Here is an 18,577-nt window from a genome sequence, read left to right on the forward strand (position 1 = left end):
CCTCCTCCTCCTTCTCTGCCCAGCCGGCCACCAGCAGGAGGCTCCTCCTGTATGAGCCTGGTCCTGCTCAAGGTTTCTTCCTGTTAAAGGGGAGATGTTTGCTTGTTGGCGGTCAGGCCCTGAGTTTCAGTAAAGCACCTAGAGACAATGTTTAAGTAGCAGACACTGTATAAATAATGTTCTGATTTGATATTCCTGCCATCTGTGGTCCACAAATCAGGACAAAGAATTAAAGAATTACACTCATTATCTGCAGATTCTGATCACTTGCTCCACACTGGACATCAAAAGAGTCTCAAATAACCATGGATTTATCATACAGGAGGCAAAAACAAGCTGTAGGCGAGATGTTGCCCTCATATCTCTAAGGAAGGCTCCGTTAATGTCCTCCATGCATCAGAGAGTAAACACATGTGCTGCGCTCCATGTTTAGATGATGCTGGATTCCTTGGCTGTGCGAGGTGATGCATTGATACGTGGGAGCCGCTGTTATGACATATTTAGTCTAGAAGTGTGGGCTTTGGCAGTTTCAGAACAAAAACAAGACATGGAGGGTGAGGGTGAACATCACCATCCATTGTTTAAGGCTCTCTCCGCCATGATGAAGGTGCTGGAGATGATTCCCATCTTTACGTGACTGTCATCATTTTTAAAATCCTGGAATCGATCCGTTTTATCTCTGCTCTCTCCAGCCATCCTCAGCACACACATTCCTGTGGAAGTGCCGATTTTCCGAACCTCCCAAACCACAAAACGAGGGAACGTCTCCCTGGTGACAATGAGACTACAGGCCTGGAAATTTAAAAAGCCGGACAAGCAGCGGGCAGATTCCGCTTTTCCCCCGCATCTGTTAGCAGTCGTCTGGGTTCAGTAAATGATAGAATCCCACATTTTCATATGCTTTCTGTAGGAATGGTCTGTGTTTAGAGCAGCGGACAGGCATTGTAAGCAAAGGCTTCATGATTTATGATCTATTTGATTCTTTAAAATAACACACTTTAAGACGTGATTGCATGGTGGGGTGAGTTTGAGTAGATTTTATCCATCAAAATACATTAATTAAAATATGATTTCTTCTGTTCCAAGGGATGCTGTTGCTGCTGTATCACTCGCTCTTTTTTACAGAGCTTAAAATAACCGGTATCGATCTTGTCATTCCTTCTATCACATCCATCTTACCGTCCATTTCCTATATGAATTTGGCATTTGTGTATATTTCAAAGACAAAAAAATGAATTCTCAGTGTAAATAATTGATACATCTGGTCGTCGTCTCGGACTTGTTTCAGCTGCTCTGCCAAACGCATCAGCTTGGTTAAATTATGACGAGAGCGGATCTCAGGGGCCAGCTCGCAGGGGCCAGCATTGGGACTGGCGGAGCCGGGGGCCTCACGGCGCCGCTCTGCGGCGATGCTGGGTATAGCGGGCATTTCTGCACAGGGAACAAGTAGAACAGGGGCTGAGCGTTGTGGAGACGGTCATTTCTGCTCCCAGCACAGGTGAAGATGGAGCGTTCAGCCACTGCATCATTGCACTCTTAAGAGTTGGGGTTATCAGTGATCGGGGGGGACATCCTCATATTTTCAGAGCTTGAGCTCATTCATCATAACTTTGACGTTCTTAAAAGATTGTAGAATTATTCTTTTTTTTGCGTTTCCCCAGTTTTTGGAAAACAGAGGAGGTGAAACCTTTTTGTCTTCGTTTGAAACATGTTTTCGCACCTGTGAGGACGCGCGAGAGTCTTGGTCGCGCATCTGGATTGAGTCACACCGCAGGACTAGTGAGCCCCGACGCGTCTGCAGAGGACAAATACTGCTGCGATGGAGACCGTAGCCAATGAAAGTGACTTTTGGTGCAACACATCCTGCCGGGACCCTGGTGTCGCCAACGAGACGGTGCTGTCCAACCAGACGAACCCGCTGAAGCGCAACGAAGAGGTGGCGAAGGTAGAGGTGACGGTGCTCGCCTTGGTTCTGTTCCTGGCGTTGGCGGGGAACCTGTGCGTCCTGCTGGCCATCCACACAACCAAGCACAGCCAGTCGCGCATGTATTACTTCATGAAGCACTTGAGCATCGCGGATCTGGTAGTGGCGATCTTTCAGGTGCTCCCTCAACTTATCTGGGACATCACGTTTCGCTTCTACGGACCAGATATTTTGTGTCGGTTGGTGAAATATCTGCAAGTCGTTGGGATGTTCGCGTCCACTTACATGTTGGTCCTGATGTCTGTGGACAGATGTTTGGCCATCTGTCAGCCTCTCCGCTCTCTGCACCGGAGGAAAGACCGTTTCTATGTCATATTCTCCTGGGGGCTGAGCCTGGTCTTCAGCGTCCCGCAAATGTTCATCTTCTCCCTGAGAGAGGTGGGCTCAGCGGGATCGGGGGTGTATGACTGCTGGGGCGACTTCGTGAAGCCTTGGGGAGCCAAAGCTTACATCACATGGATCAGCCTCACCATCTACATCATCCCCGTGGCGATCCTGAGCGTCTGCTACGGGCTGATCAGCTTCAAAATCTGGCAAAACTTTAGGCTGAAAACGAGGCGAGAGCACTGCGTGAGCATGACGCCGCGGACCGCCAAAGACAACACGCTGACACGGGTTAGCAGCGTCAAGCTCATCTCCAAGGCGAAGATAACCACCGTGAAAATGACTTTTGTCATCGTGGTGGCTTATATCGTCTGCTGGACCCCCTTTTTCTCCGTCCAGATGTGGTCTGCGTGGGATCCCTCAGCGCCCCGGGAGGGTAGGTCACATTTTAAAGTTTGAGACGATGTTGCACAGATATCTATTCCAAGCCAACCCCCCCCCCCCCCCCCCCCCCCCCCCCCCACACACACACACACACACACACACAATATTTATTCATTTATATTTGCGCAAGTTCCGAACAATAACACCGTTCATCCAAGAAGACATCCAACTGTGCTGTGCGCGCATCGCCTCTCTTTACGCACGAAGACTAGGGGATCAAAAATGTGATCTTTGGGGGGTTCCAGGGCTTGTGGGGTGGGTGTTGTTTCCACTTGAACCTTATGAATGAATGAGTGTAGGAGGAGTGGTCCAACGTGGTGACATGATGCATTTAGGGTTTCTTAGTGATGCTTTGTCACTGCGGCGCTGCTCAGATATATGAATGGTGCAAAGGGGGAGCGGCAAAAAAAAAAATGTTCTTGCTGCAGGATGAATCACTTTAAGCTCCCCAAATGCAAAAGCCACAAGCAGACTTTCCTAAGTCTCCCCTGACCTCTCTGGCGCCACCAGGGGACGGTTAATCATTAATCAAATTAGTGTGCGCCAACACGCACCGGGCTGCTTTTGCGGTCTCAGTGCCCCTGGGACACGAAGTGCGTCGTTGACATTTAACCAGAATAGGCTACTTATCACCCGATGGTCGCTACGTTTATCGATCTGCTGGGTCGAGGCCACGCCCAGTGACCATAAAGGAGGAGGCACGTGCCTGGATTCTTACAGTTCAATATAGCTTCCATCCTACCTTTCCATTCCTCTTAATCCTTTAGACAAGAAGCATCAGGACTCACACGAAAAGTTCAAATTCAGACCAAATTTTGGATGGATATGCCAAAAAAAACTAGTATTTTTTTTGTTAACATGATTTTCTTTGGTCTGTAATGAATGTTATTCCCTCACATCTGTTCAGTGATGAGGTGGGGGTTTTGCTGGACAAACATGTGGCTCACCATTCACATTCATGGGTAAGAAAGAAAGCGATCAAGCTGTTTTGATCTTGCAGCAATGCACGTGCACCGCCCTCAGAAAAGGCCCAGGGTCTGCACAGACACGTGCCAGTGTTTGTGTACAATAGATAGGCTGTGCATATTCTCAGCTGTTGCGTGTGCTGATAAAGTGTCCATTAGAGCCACGCTCAGCAGAGTCAGCCGAGACCAGCCGAGCATACCGGCAGAAATATGACAAATGTTAATCTAATCACTTTACTGCAGACTGTTTATCTCTTTACCACATGTTCTGTGCAGAAACAAATGCGTCTGGGCCTTTTTCGTGAGTCATCAGAACCAACATGCAGAATTCTGTCCAATCACCTTACAGAAATGAGCTTTTTTGTGTTTTTAAACGACTGGATGTATATAAAGCTAACCCTAACCTCTAACCGTGCTCATGAATAATTCGCTCTTTACGGTGCCGATCACACAGAAATTTGAGAATAAACAATGTATAATTAAACAGTATATAGTTTTAAAAGCACACTTTCCAGAGTCTGCCCAGCCTGGCTCCCCCTGGGACATCTGCATCAACTAAGGAACTGTTCGTTCAGTTATTGTAGAGAAACAAAACAAAAAGATTTTCAGCCAATTATATTTATGAGCATCACGGAGGTCTTTAAAGACAATTTTCTTTGAGTGCTTTTGTATTTCTAGCAGACCAACTTTTAATGCTGCGGATGGAACAGCAGGAAATTAGAAAAGAAAGAAAGAGTGCGACAAAAAGACTGAAGTGGAAGTGAAATTACAGCAATGCATCAGAGTTAATGATGATGGATGCATTACTCTTGGACACTGACAGAGCAGGTAGGCTCCAGCTGCACGAAAAAGGCAGAGAGTTCTCATTTGATTTATGATAATGACCGCCATATCCACCAGAGCACCACAACATTTCACAGAAATCCCTGCGACTGTTAAAAGCCTGAATGCTCTTAGCCCTCGCAGAATGACATCACACTGGGATTTCACATTTTAAGAGATAAATCTCAGTGTGCAGAGGACAAAACGCCCAAGGTTGCAGCCTGACTCAGTCTCCATCAGCAGCTCTTGAAAAGTCATTTGGCAAACATTTGCTCCCGTGAGCCTGTCACCCTCAGAATCTGACTCATTCTGCTCAATTAGAAGCAGGATGGATGCCATCCAAAGCCTTTCGAATGATAAAATGGTGTTTCAAAGGGAGTGCGACACATGTACATCTTTATCCTCAGATAACAGTGAGGAGAAGCAACTTGGGTTCTCATTAATGACCCAGCCTGGTTTCCTTCCTGGTATCAGCTCCAGCACAGACAGCAGGACCGGACAGAAAATCATCATTTGCCTCTCCATTGTGATTTTTTTTATTGTTTAGCTGGGAGGAATCACCATTTGCTAATTCACAATTTTGTCACCTTTTATGAAAGGATACTTCCTGTAATTGCTGTAGTTTCAGCTCCATCCTCCCTGGTTGGCTACAGGCTCTGGTTGAAGTGATCAGTTTTCCAGGTCATCAATGCTGTCCTGCTCGCCTGAACCTTTCATAATAATTGCGGTTGTTGCTTTTTCCTGGCATTTTTGCGCCTGAATGTCCACAACGCAGAGATTCTACAATGGGTGACATGCATTTGTCTAATAAATCAAAGTCATGTCCACTTTTAATGAGGCATTTGACCTCCGCACCCTTCCTGAGATTATGTGTTCAGAACAATTTGAACTCCGTCGGCGTAATCAGACACGTTGTGATGCTGGCAGACCGGCCGAGGGAACCATTAGCAATCAGCGAGAGGTGGTTAATGATGCCACACGCAAATCCAAATACCTCGTTTGCCAAATGTCAGGCGGCTGAGGAAGTTGACAAAGTGTGAGTGTGTTCCTGTTTTGCTTGGAGGAGTTGGCTCTGGGATTCTGTGCTTTTGTATCCCGTTCTGCACCCGCGTTACACATGGAGGTTTGATTTAACATTTAAAACCTTCATCAGAATCACAATGCAACCACACAACTGTTGACATAAAACATCTATATTATGAGTTCTTATAAGGCCTCAGCTATTGGCTACTTTAAACACAGACTTGTTCCATTAAAAGAATGTCACAGTTTGCCACAAACAGGCTGCTCAGCTGAAAAGCCCCACCATTTATCATTGGGATGAAAGGTCCCGAAAGTCAAAACTTAAGGACGGTTTCAATATTCCATCCTAATATTTCATCTAGCTGTTTTGAAATTTCCCTCAAAAGTCTCAACTTGAACCTGCTGTTTCTACCACATTTGCTGCATAATTCATAGAAATCCTTCCAGGACCGTGAAAGACTCTGAATGACAACGAGTATTTCCTCACCTGTGTGTGTGTGTGTGTGTGTGTGTGTGTGTGTGTGTGTGTGTTGTGTGTGTGTGTGTGTGTGGTGTGTGTGTGTGTGTGTGTGTGTGTGCCTGGTCAGAGTTAACATGTGATGCCTTTTATCTCCTGCAGCCACGCCCTTCATCATCTCCATGTTGCTGGCCAGCCTCAACAGCTGCTGTAACCCCTGGATCTACATGTTCTTCGCTGGGCATCTCTTCCAGGACCTCAGGCAGACCTTCCTGTGCTGCTCTCCTCGCTACCTCAAGTCGTCCCAGAGCCAATGCGAGCGCGAATATGACTCCAGCCACAAGAGCGTCTCCTCGAACTTTGCCATCAAAAGCACAAGCAGCCAGAGGAGCGTCACGCAGACCTCCACCACATGAATCAACTTTGGTACTTTATCTCTCCCCAGAACCAGAAGGAGGTCCCGGCTGTTTGCACCAGGTTTGCAGAACATGGGAAAAGGACAATTTTAATGTTGAAAAGAGAAAAAAAGTGCATTAAAACATTAAAAAAAGAACGGTGCAACCATGTTTTTCAGTGTACAGTGTTGATGAAGGAAAGAAGGAACATCTGTGGACGTTGTTTCATGTGAGTCACCAGCAAAGCTCGTGACTCTTATTTTAAATGTGTAATATGACAAAATCGCTCACCTGCTATAAACCATGTGGAGGTCGTTACACTCGCAGCAAATATCCCCTGAGAGGCACTTCCTTGAGAACTGTCATGACTGTCACAAAAGCGTTCTTTCTTTCTTCTCTTTTTTTTACACTTGGAAAATAAAGAACAAAAGCAGGAAAATCCAATTCCCCCGCCAACTTTATTATTTTCGCTTCAGATTTTTGCTCCGGGTTCCTCGTGGGGCTGAGAAAACACTTGGCGAGATTGCATCATTTTTAGAGGGATTCACGCGGGTTCCTGCGAAGCGGTTGGCAGGTACGCCGAAACTTTGAACATCCTGTTTGTTCCAGTCCCAAAACGGATTGCTGTGTTGGGATGTGAGAGCCGCAGAGACTGATGGAGGCATCCTGGGGTAACAATTGCTGCGTGGCATGATGCGGCATCCTGCAGGAAGAGATAACAGGTATCCATCCTACCATTCTTTGTTATGGAGCTCATTAATTCTGCGGCTGTTGTTTAGCCGTTTTTTATTTATATTCGTCGCGGCTCTTTCAAGTCAGCCATTCAGAATGTTGACCTGTTATTTATTTCGTGAACAATTATTAGCATTCCCAGTCGTGTGCCGTATAAATGCACCATAATTAAAAACAAATGGTGGTCTCTGTGCTGCATGTTAACCTGTGGGGTTATGATTTTATTCTGTAAACATGTTTTGAGGGAGTGGTTTGATTTTTCTGGACAAAGTGAGAAAAGCAAACCGAGTGAGGAATCCTCCTGGCACTCAGACCTTTCACCTCTACAAAAGGATCAGGTGTTTTTGCTTTTCCCCCCCAAACCAAACATATATCTGTATTCGCTGTTGCTACAAAGTTTTTCTTAATAAAACTCTCTTGCTGATGAATTTCATGTCACATCGTGATTTAGAGCGACGCTTCCAGGTGTTAAAATCCCCCTTTTTTTTAAAGGATACATCAAAAAAGGAGATCCTCCTCATAAACTCTGCAGCTTCAACAGTGGTTGAGCTCTGATGCTTTGCTCACTTCACTCACAGGATAAATCGATGAAAGGTGAATTCAAAGAAGTATCCCTTTAAACTCAATGAACCTGCCCGAGAGGACGCCGCTGGGCTTGGTTTGGTGTGCAAGAGCCCAAAACAGATGATGTGTCAGGTATGGCGATAAAAAGCTCACGAAATTGACCAAATTCCCAACATCCCATTCCAATCAGACACGTCTGAAGACATCTCAGAAAATTCACACACACAGGACTCAAAGGATTTGCTGGGGTTGCTACAATCCCGGTGAAAATCCCGGCAGTCATGCGTCTGCGCCTTGCCAGACCGAGGCCAAGCCTGATCCGAGGATCACCATTTCCCAGGCCTGTGTCCTGGAGGGGCCGTCTGTCTGCCTGGGATCTGGGGAATTCCCAAGTGGGCACTTTCAACTGGTGGTCACGTCTGTGACTGATGTCATCCGGGTGTGCCGGAGCAAATAATGGGGTGTGCTTGATGTGCACGGCAGCAGCTTGTGTCATGTGGTGTCTGCACGACTGTCGGGATCAAGGCGTTCCGGAGCGGAGACAGGCTCCAGCTGTCTGTGGCTTTAACGCTGCCGCTGCTTGATCCATACGGAAGAATCGCCCACACAAGGGGAACAAACAAACATTATGACACATATATGAATTGAAGGATAATTTATATTCTCAGAATCTTAGAATCAGCAGTAATAATTATAATAGTATAACACAAGTATATTTGATTTGATTCTGTGGATAACTTCAGTGAAACAACACCTCCCATAATCAAACTAATGTATCTATGAAACAGGATCAGCTCCATACTAGTTTACACTTGCATTCCAGTTTGATGTTTCATTCATTCCACACTTTCTTAGCTGGTTGTTTCCCCCAGAAAGTCTACATGTCACGCCGTAATAATCAAAGACGTTGCGCATTTTGAAAAGCAATTGGATAAAAATACACCTGTTTTCTGGTAATGTTGCGAGTGACAGACGGATTCATCTCAGACTGTAGCAACCATCAACACACAACAGGAATAAAGGTGTTGTCTCAGCCGTGTCCATAGTTGCAGCAGTGCCGGGGAGATGGCTTCATGACAATAAGCACTGTGTTTCGGGGTCGGATAAGGCCCTCGTCTGGTTGCAGGTGGCCTCGCCCTCCCAGTTAGGAGAGCTGAGCTGTCCGCTGCAGCTGTCGTGGAGCTTCTGGTTGCAAAATGCACAGCGGGCATATCAGCTGAAGGCTGGTATTTGGGGAGCAGCATGTGAGTAAAGGAGCAGGAGAGGAATCGGGGAGTAAAGCAAGAAGCCAGGACGGATTTGGTTGTGTATAAAAAGATCTGGCACTTTTGTTATTCACACTAGGAATCCTAATTTCTGAATGTTTAGGCCTCTTTGCGTAGCGCGACGCGTATACTGCCGAAGACCTTGCCCAGGGCTTCAAAGAAGGGATCGCAGAAGGTCTGGATGCAGAGGGAGTAGATGCGGCTGATGCACTGGGACTCAATCAGGCAGCTCTTGATGCAGGGAACCACGGCCCAGATGTGGCAGAAGGAGATGCAGGCAAACAGGAAGCCCCAGAGCAGAGCGACGGGGATGCCGAAGATGGCCGACAGGACACGGTAGCACCAGTACTTGGACACAGTGAAGGTGGTGTAGCTGAGTTTCCACACGCCGTCCAGGCTGTGCGTACCCTCGGGCTCCGCAATGACGTCCTCAAACTCCACCTGGAGGAGGAGATGCTTTAGTTAATTTGCTGATTAACTGATTCATACTGCTGTTCCAGATGCCTGCACCAGATCTCTGCGGGCAAAAACAAGCGTCTGCGCGTTCAGCGTGGATGGATATAAACGGCTCTGAGTTCTGTGTCCCAGTTCGGACCCAGGACCTCTCCAGAGTCCACAACAAGAACATGATAACAAACCTCCCAGAACAGGAGGGATCACAGTTATTAGCTGTTTGTGCTAGCACAGGCAATAGCAACCCAGACAAGGGGGTGAAATGTTAGCAGAGTGTGACATGATAAAAGGAAAGGACAATCAGCGAGTGGAACTCTGCGACTGGACTCTCGGGGAGCGCTGTTTACAAACTGCTCGCTTTATGAAATGAATCAGGCTGAAACTTGGCAGGAGCAGACAACGTGGAGCAGGGTGACATTAAACACGAGCGCGTTCGGTTTTTAACAATGTCAGCGATCACATTAATGCCGTCCCACTCCAACAAAACATCACCTGCCTGTTTATTCTGCGCTGACCTTAGAGAAATGTTTTGTGCTGATAGCATGGCAACAATCACAGCATAAACACTGGTCTAGACCCCTACCCCTTCCCAAAATAAATGTTCTGCTGTTCTATTTAAAGATTCTCCACACAGCGAACCTCTTGTCCTGATCTTGCTCTCATTAGCTTTCTTTACGCATCCACGCGCACATTAGTCTGCTCCTAAATCCCGTTTTTTGCGTCTGAAGGGGCTGCATGCTGCACAAACCTTCACCACATCCTCATTGATCTGCTTGGGGTCTCTGTTAATTAGATCAATCTCCTTGGTGTGGCTGTCCTTTACAATCTTCTCCTCGTTGGCGTTGTACTGGTATTGATCCGCCATGGTGGATGCGGCCCCGTGCAGATCCGGCTCAGGCCAGCGACGACGAGAGTGAGCCTTCCCCGATCTCGTCTGTAGTCCAGTATCACCGGTGCGACCCTCCCTCTGGCATACCAGAGGACAGCTGCTGTACACATCCCAATAAAAATGGAGGCCTGACCCCCCGTTTCACAACACACACACATGCGCACACACACACACACACACACACACACACACACACACACACACACACCACACACACACACACACACAGAGTCAAGAGTACACGTATTCCTAATGTAATTCCCGCAGACAGAACTGGCATGCCTTCTGGAAGAGCCCAGGGTTGTGTCACATTTCACGTAGGGTTGTGGGGCAAACTGGGCCGGGTCTGCACCGTAGTGCAAACTACCACCCAAGAGAGCCTCAAACCCACCCCAAAATTAGCAAACACTGCAATCTGGCTCCTGTAGATGGTTGCGCTGTAGAAAATTGGATATTTCAGTCAACTGGACACAATACATAGCAGCCTATTGTCCACGCAATGTCTGTTCTTAGCTTCTTAATCCAGATATCCAGACCGTGCTGAGGTCCAAGACATAAATTCAATCGTTCCCAAAATAACCCTGATTCAGTCTTTCCTGAGCAACACAGTTGCTGTTACATGTCAAAACTTTATGCAGCATATCTGCATGCTCGATAAACAAACCCCCAGCGAGGGAAAGGGAGACTCAGGTCAACCACCTTATCTCTCAATCAGCGCAGCGTCAGAAAAGCGCAGGAAGTGAGAGTTTGGCAGATGGATCGACCAGCAGGGAGTGTGGGAGAAGTGGGGGGGGGGGGGGGGGGGGGGGGACCGGAGCAGAGAGCACGGGCTTCAGAGCCAAACTAATTACAGGAGTATTTTTGGTGTGGCGGTGGAGCGAGAGAAGGCCAGTTAGGCACAGACATAGGAGGACAGAAATAGCTCAGTGGAGCCTCAGCAGCCATACTTCTGTGGGTGTCAGTGCTGTCAGTGAGGCTGCAGCCGCTCCTGTATTCAGCTTCCTGTTGACTGACACACTGAGTCCTCGGACTATATATAGGGCCATATAGAACGTGTTGGTATGGATTTCAATAACCTGGAAAATACGAGTAGCTGAGTGTGTGTGTGTGTGTGTGTGTGTGTGTGTGTGTGTGTGTGTGTGTGTGTGTACGTTCAAAGGTCCTGTGTGTATGATTTATAATAAGCTCCATTCAGAGAGTAAATAAAATATTCACAAACATGCTTTATTGTTTCATGACCTCAGCATACAGGTCTCTGTTTTTTTGTTTTTTTTTAAATCAGTTCAATATAAGATATGTATGTCTTCTGATCTGGGTCTCCACCCATGTGTGATGGAATGTTCCTGCAAAACCCTGGATCAGAAAAACAGGGAGAATACCATCGTCGTGCTGATGTACATTGACGTCACTTCTCGAAGACAAGGATGGAAATGTGGGATTAAAACAACCCTCTAACGTTTGTAGCTGCTTATTTTAGAGAGTTCACCAGACAACGTTTGTGGTGTAGAGCAGGGGTTGCAGGTTTGATCTCTGGGGGCCTCCGCTCTCTGCATCATCACCTCTGGTCTCTGCTCCAGCAGTTTCTCGCTCACCTGGACTTCATTGATCCAGCCTCTCCGGCTCTATTTCCTCCTCCCTGCCTCTTCCCACAAGCAACAAAACTCAACAAAACAGAGGTTTTTTTCTTTTATAGAAAACTAACTTTCTTGGTAAATGTAGTGTTAAATCAGATTCCAAACACTAAAGCTTACAGTGATGCCAATAAATCTCACATTTAAGGGTACAGCCGTGAGTGAGTGAGTGAGTGAGTGAGTGAGTGAGTGAGTGAGTGAGTGAGTGAGTGAGTGAGCGAGAGAGAGAGAGCGAGAGAGAGAGAGAGAGAGAGAGAGAGAGAGAGAGAGAGAGCAAGCGTGTGTGTGCATTGTTCTCCACCTCCCCACGGGGGAGGGGGGGGGGGGGTTTACAGAGCCTCTCTGACACTGCTGGATGCTAAACCATTGTTATTCTCATCTGTTTCTTCAAACATGAAAGTTTAAACATTTGACTCCTATGAGAAGATTTATTAGAAGCATAATAATTTTTAATGATGATGAGGAATTTAAAAAATAAAATGAGTGTGTTAAAGCCATATTGGTGATTATTCAACAATGTTTTCATTCTAATTATAACTATATACTATAGAATAACTATATAACTACACAATTTCATAGAAATTGTGACTGTGTGCCCCATCCCTGTCCTCATAATGGTGTGATCATCCTCTCTGAATGCCTAAACTCCCCAGTCCTTTACTTATGTTATTGTATTTGGGCTTATTGTATAGGAAACCCCTATTTTGGAAACCCCCAAAGAAAAGTCAGAGCCAGTGATTCTGTGGTCCGTACTACAATCAAATTGCATTCTACAGAAAAATAAATTATTAAAAGAATAAAAGCCATTTTTTCTGGGTGTTAGAATAGAGGCTTTTTGAAGTCTTTTGGGGGATTTTTCAGAGAGCGTAGTCGTCATGGTTTTCAAACCACAGATCAAAACTCGCCTATCCGCACGTCTTGGTGTGTGACCCATGGCGCCTGAGTAGTTCTTGTTTTAATGTTGGGCTAGATTCTAACACGTACACCTATGAGCACAGAATTATTACTTAGTTCCTGACTGTTGCAATGATGTCAGTGCATTTCATAAAAGCCTTAAAAGATCAAAGTTTAAAATCCCTTGATATCAAAGCCAATGTGATGAAAGCCAGTTAAACAACATGAAAGACAGTTCAAAGACTAAAGAATGAATGTTTGCACCATCACGTCAGTTCATTTATAAATTGAGAGGAAGACAACATGGATTTGCCAGGTGAGCAATTGAGCGACGGTCTTAATTAGTGTTACGCTCATAGAAATTACAATTATTTTCAAATCAACTATATTCAGACAATGAAAGGAAATAATGAAGACATTTACAATGCATATTCAACACATATTTGTTCTGCAGAGAAGCATAACACTGTCTGCTCAGACAATGCTCCCCCCTGTCGAGAGGAGTCACGTTATTTGCCTTAAAAGCATAAACAGATTTTTCTTCAGCAGGCCACGCAAGGGCGCCATATCCCAAATATGTGTTGTACCTCGTACCCCTCTTTCAGGGAACAGAGGTTATAGATACAACATTTTGTTTTTAGGACATTCTTAGATGGAGCTATGGTGTTTTGTTTGGTAAAGTTTAAAGCATTTTTGTCAGCCCGTTACACACTAGGTCACATGCTCCCACACGCTAGCCCCATAGATGCCAATGCTAAATAAGTTAAGAGGGAAATTGCACGCCATAAACAAATGCATGCCTCAAACATTTTTACACAGGACACTGAGGTATGACATGCTGAATCAAGACTCTATTGGCTACATTTTAAAGTTTTAATGGTGTTTGTAGCTGAAAGTATTGCAGAGTCGGAGTGGTCAAAAAGCGTGACCTTTTTGAGGCCTCTCCCCTAGGATAGCAGGGAATATTTCAACTATTTACAGCCCCTATTTTGGAAACCCCCAAAGAAAAGTCAGAGCCAGTGATTCTGTGGTCGGTACTACAATCAAATTGCATTATACACAAAAATAAATTATTATTTTTATTATTATTATTAAGAATAAAGCATTTTTTCTGGGTATTAGAATAGAGGCTTTTTGAAGTCTTTTGGGGGATTTTTCAGAGAACGTAGTCGTCATGGTTTTCAAACCACAGATCAAAACTCGCCTATCCGCACGTCTTGGTGTGTGACCCATGGCGCCTGAGTAGTTCTCTTTTAATGTTGGGCTAGATTCTAACGCGTACACCTATGAGCACAGAATTATTACTTAGTTCCTGACTGTTGCAATGATGTCAGTGCATTTCATAAAAGCCTTAAAAGATCAAAGTTTAAAATCCCTTGATATCAAAGCCAACAACATGAAAGACAGTTCAAAGACTAAAGAATGAATGTTCAAACCATCACGTCAGTTCATTTATAAATTGAGAGGCAGACAACATGGATTTGCCAGGTGAGCAATTGAGCGACGGTCTTAATTAATGTTACGCTCATAGAAATTACAATTATTTTCAAATCAACTATATTCAGACAATGAAAGGAAATAATGAAGACGTATTTGTTCTGCAGAGAAGCATAACACTGTCTGCTCAGACAATGAAGATGAGATTCAACCAGGTGAATTCATCAGGATAAATACAAGTATGTATAGAAACCATCCCAAACTATTCAAGATATGATTAAATCTTGCCCTCCTTTTATGTCATGCTTATAGTGAACAGAAACCGGATCGATTTTCCGGACAATGAGGATGAGGTGATTCACCCAGGTAAGTTCCTCATCAGGATAAATTACAAATGAGTATGAGCCAAGACTATTCAAGATATGATTAAATCTTGACCTGTTTTATGTCTTCTTCTGGCCACAGTGAAGAGAAAGAGGATCTGTTTTCCTGAGAGTGAGGAGGAGGAGGAGGAGGAGGAGGTTCCAATAAGTAAGCTTATAACAATCAGGAAACATCCAATATTTATGTTGCATTAAAAAAAGACATGCAAAGAAAAGCACCAATGAACAAGAGGCTTTCTTTATTTATATCAGTTTGAAGTTACGCTTAGTTACATTTAGAATTGGACCAAGTTTAACCTCTGGGAAAATATCAACACAAACAATTCTGATCCCACAAACCCCATTTTGCTTGTTTTTAGAGAAGAGAAGAGACCAGAGGTCAAGGAACAAGGGGCAGTAAGTATTAAAAAGCTGCAAACAGAGCATAAACTAAGCTGGCCTGCTGCTAGCAGTAATACTGGAGTTCCACCCTACTCAGCAGCAGCAGCAGCAGCAGCAGCAGCAGGACTCCCGCCCTCCCCAGAGATAAAGTTGTACTTAACATGATCAGCAGGATGAAGGTGGCCCTTGAGGTTTGTCCCATTTCATTCTCTCCCAGCATTTTCCCCTTCACAACCCCAACCTGCACCTTTGCCCTCTTTAACCCCCATGTTTGCTTGACAGGAGGACCGGATACTGAACAGCCAGAGAAAGCCAGCAGTGAGAAAACTGTGCCTGCTTCCGCAAGTCTTGGAACTCATCAAGAAGTAAGATGTTGCTTTCAGCCTGTAGCTCCTGATATTTGAGCTGTAGCACTGAGAAGACAAATGAATTGTGGACTGGTTCTCCCCCAGATCAGACTTTGTTGAGACCTTCATCAAGTATGGCCTGTTAACAGAGATCAAAAAGTGGATCAGCCCTCTCCATGACGGGTGCCTCCCAGCACTGCCGATCCGGGTGAGGCTGCTGAATCTTCTGGCAGAGGTAAGTGTCGGTCAGGAGAGGCCGGGCCCTCGTCACATCAGCCTGAATTCTCTCTGTGTCTTTCTTCCTCGCAGCTGCCCATCTCGGACCCTTATCTTCTGATGCACAGCGGCATCAGACACACTGTCGGCATCTTGCTGAGTCACCCCGATGAGACCCAAGCCAACAAAACTGTCATTAGACAACTCATCAGTGAGAAACACACTCCACCAGGAGACAAAAAAATGTGGTGGACCACGCAGAAGTGTGAGCTGACAGCCTTTTCTTTTCTTTGTCCAGATAAGTGGGTGACTGAAATGTTCGGCCAGTCACTGGAAGATAGGGAGCTGCGGAGAGAGAAAAGTAGGAGGAGAGATGTGCAGCCTCAAAGTCAACCGGACAGGTTACTAGACCAGTTCACTGACTGTCCACTCAAAAATTGACGGCATCTTTAACAAATTGATTCTTTTCTTTGTCTGCAGTTCAGTGGAAGAAACCCCTCCCCCAAACCCAGTGAATTCATGGAGAGAGGACCCAGGGCAAGTGGCCTTCAGAGGTTGCACAGGTAAAAGCAGTAGTCACATTATTAACAATTTCCCCCCACAGAACTCTGGAGTCAGGTGACAATCGTGACACAGAGGTGTCTGGTCACTACAGCAGAGCCCGGCTTCCGTCGCTGTCCCAAAAGGTGTACACTGTGCGGCCTCCGTGGAACCTCAAGAGCACTTCCAGCTGGGTGAGTGAACTTTCAGACGAGTGGGAGAATCCCAAATCCAGTCACAACAGTGTGATCACACGCCGTTGCCATGATGGCGTTCTGATTTTGTACTTGATCCCACAGTGTCCAGTGATGCAGCAGCAGGCGATGCTTGCTAAACACAAGAAAAGGATGTTCCAGAAATCATCCAGTGAGAAGAAAAGAGGCAAGAAGTGAAGGAAACTGCCTCTATTTCTACGACTCCAACCTTCAGTTGGCTTTATTAATTTAGTGTGAATGTAACAGAGAAAAACACTTGTACGTTAAAAATAAATAAAAACATGAAAAAACTCACAAAATAACTGTATCGTTTGCCAAGTCTGGCAAGTCCATGTGTGGTGTATGTAGGGCCTGTAGTGGATGTATGTGTGGTGTATGTAGGGCCTGTAGTAGATGTATGTGTGGTGTATGTAGGGCCTGTAGTGGATGTATGTGTGTGTATGTAGGGCCTGTAGTGGATGTATGTGTGGTGTATGTAGGGCCTGTAGTAGATGTATGTGTGGTGTATGTAGGGCCTGGAGTGGATGTATGTGTGGTGTATGTAGGGCCTGTAGTAGATGTATGTGTGGTGGTATGTAGGGCCTGTAGTGGATGTATGTGTGGTGTATGTAGGGCCTGGAGTGTATGTATGTGTGGTGTATGTAGGGCCTGTAGTAGATGTATGTGTGGTGTATGTAGGGCCTGTAGTAGATGTATGTGTGGTGTATGTAGGGCCTGTAGTGGATGTATGTGTGGTGTATGTAGGGCCTGGAGTGTATGTATGTGTGGTGTATGTAGGGCCTGTAGTAGATGTATGTGTGGTGTATGTAGGGCCTGTAGTAGATGTATGTGTGGTGTATGTAGGGCCTGTATTGGATGTATGTGTGGTGTATGTAGGGCCTGTAGTAGATGTATGTGTGGTGTATGTAGGGCCAGTAGTAGATGTATGTGTGGTGTATGTAGGGCCTGTAGTAGATGTATGTGTGGTGTATGTAGGGCCAGTAGTAGATGTATGTGTGTGTATGTAGGGCCTGTAGTAGATGTATGTGTGGTGTGTGTAGGGCCTGTAGTGGATGTATGTGTGGTGTATGTAGGGCCTGTAGTGGATGTATGTGTGGTGTGTGTAGGGCCTGTAGTAGATGTATGTGTGGTGTATGTAGGGCCTGTAGTGGATGTATGTGTGGTGTATGTAGGGCCTGTAGTAGATGTATGTGTGGTGTATGTAGGGGCTGTAGTGAATGTATGGGTGGTGTGTGTAGGGCCTGTAGTAGATGTATGTGTGGTGTATGTAGGGGCTGTAGTGGATGTATGTGTGGTGTATGTAGGGGCTGTAGTGAATGTATGGGTGGTGTGTGTAGGGCCTGTAGTAGATGTATGTGTGGTGTATGTAGGGGCTGTAGTGAATGTATGGGTGGTGTGTGTAGGGCCTGTAGTAGATGTATGTGTGGTGTATGTAGGGGCTGTAGTGAATGTATGTGTGGTGTATGTAGGGCCTGTAGTGGATGTATGTGTGGTGTATGTAGGGCCTGTAGTGGATGTATGTGTGGTGTATGTAGGGCCTGTAGTAGATGTATGTGTGGTGTATGTAGGCCTGTAGTGGATGTATGTGTGGTGTATGTAGGGCCTGTAGTGGATGTACGTCCTACAGCTTTATTGTTTGTACAGAAATAAGGAAATCTCTGTATTGTTGTCATCATTGTTACTGAATGTTACGGTATAAACTGGTTAGTAATTACACCAAATGTTGGTCTGAATCAAATCAAATGAGGTTTATTTGTACTGTCTGTACTGCCTATTGTATGACAGAGTTAACGTATGTATAGTGTGGATGCACTGTATGTTTGAATACATGTCAGAGTGAGCCTCCGGCATCTTGGAGTGGGCACCACCTCCACTACATCAAAGACACCACCTCCACCACATCAAAGACACCACCTGACCCCTGGGAACCAGGCAGGTGAGGTCTGTAATCGAATGCTTCAGCTGCAGTAATAGTACTGATCTCAATATGACTAAATTGAGACACATTTTGGTTTAATCCTATCAGTAATTAACACATTTTTCTGTCACAATGTTACATGAATATGTAAAAAAAACATCCTGCCTTTTACTTCTGGAATCTTTTAGTCAATTTACCAACATTATTTGCTATCAAATGTTTCCTAAATTCTTGTATCAGACCATCACCAGTTGTGCCGTCTGTGGGAACATACTCTGAGCACTTAAACTTCTTAAAC

General features: G+C 45.4%; 3 protein-coding genes across 3 annotated transcripts; 2 read left to right on the top strand and 1 right to left on the bottom strand.

Moving 5' to 3' along the window:
- Window positions 1-1,428: 1,428 nt before the first annotated feature.
- oxtra (oxytocin receptor a) lies at window positions 1,429-7,574 on the top strand. The gene is made up of 2 exons (XM_057030664.1): window positions 1,429-2,744; window positions 6,182-7,574. Exons 1-2 carry the CDS (start codon window positions 1,820-1,822, stop codon window positions 6,433-6,435), a joined length of 1,179 nt encoding a protein of 392 aa, XP_056886644.1. The 5' UTR covers window positions 1,429-1,819; the 3' UTR covers window positions 6,436-7,574.
- Window positions 7,575-8,350: 776 nt separating this feature from the next.
- Window positions 8,351-10,434, bottom strand: cav3 (caveolin 3). Its single transcript, XM_057030665.1, has 2 exons — window positions 10,177-10,434; window positions 8,351-9,416 (listed from the first exon to the last, which is right to left on the bottom strand). Exons 1-2 carry the CDS (start codon window positions 10,291-10,293, stop codon window positions 9,075-9,077), a joined length of 459 nt encoding a protein of 152 aa, XP_056886645.1. The 5' UTR covers window positions 10,294-10,434; the 3' UTR covers window positions 8,351-9,074.
- A 4,454-nt stretch (window positions 10,435-14,888) lies between these two features.
- LOC130524247 (protein IWS1 homolog) lies at window positions 14,889-16,668 on the top strand. Its single transcript, XM_057030196.1, has 8 exons — window positions 14,889-15,234; window positions 15,326-15,408; window positions 15,496-15,625; window positions 15,700-15,817; window positions 15,905-16,007; window positions 16,087-16,143; window positions 16,211-16,340; window positions 16,446-16,668. The coding sequence occupies exons 1-8, from the start codon at window positions 15,205-15,207 to the stop codon at window positions 16,536-16,538; spliced, it is 744 nt and encodes a 247-aa protein (XP_056886176.1). The 5' UTR covers window positions 14,889-15,204; the 3' UTR covers window positions 16,539-16,668.
- Window positions 16,669-18,577: the final 1,909 nt, after the last annotated feature.

Source organism: Takifugu flavidus, chromosome 4 (genome assembly GCF_003711565.1).
Source record: "Takifugu flavidus isolate HTHZ2018 chromosome 4, ASM371156v2, whole genome shotgun sequence".
In the NCBI taxonomy this organism is placed as follows: Eukaryota; Metazoa; Chordata; class Actinopteri; order Tetraodontiformes; family Tetraodontidae; genus Takifugu; species Takifugu flavidus.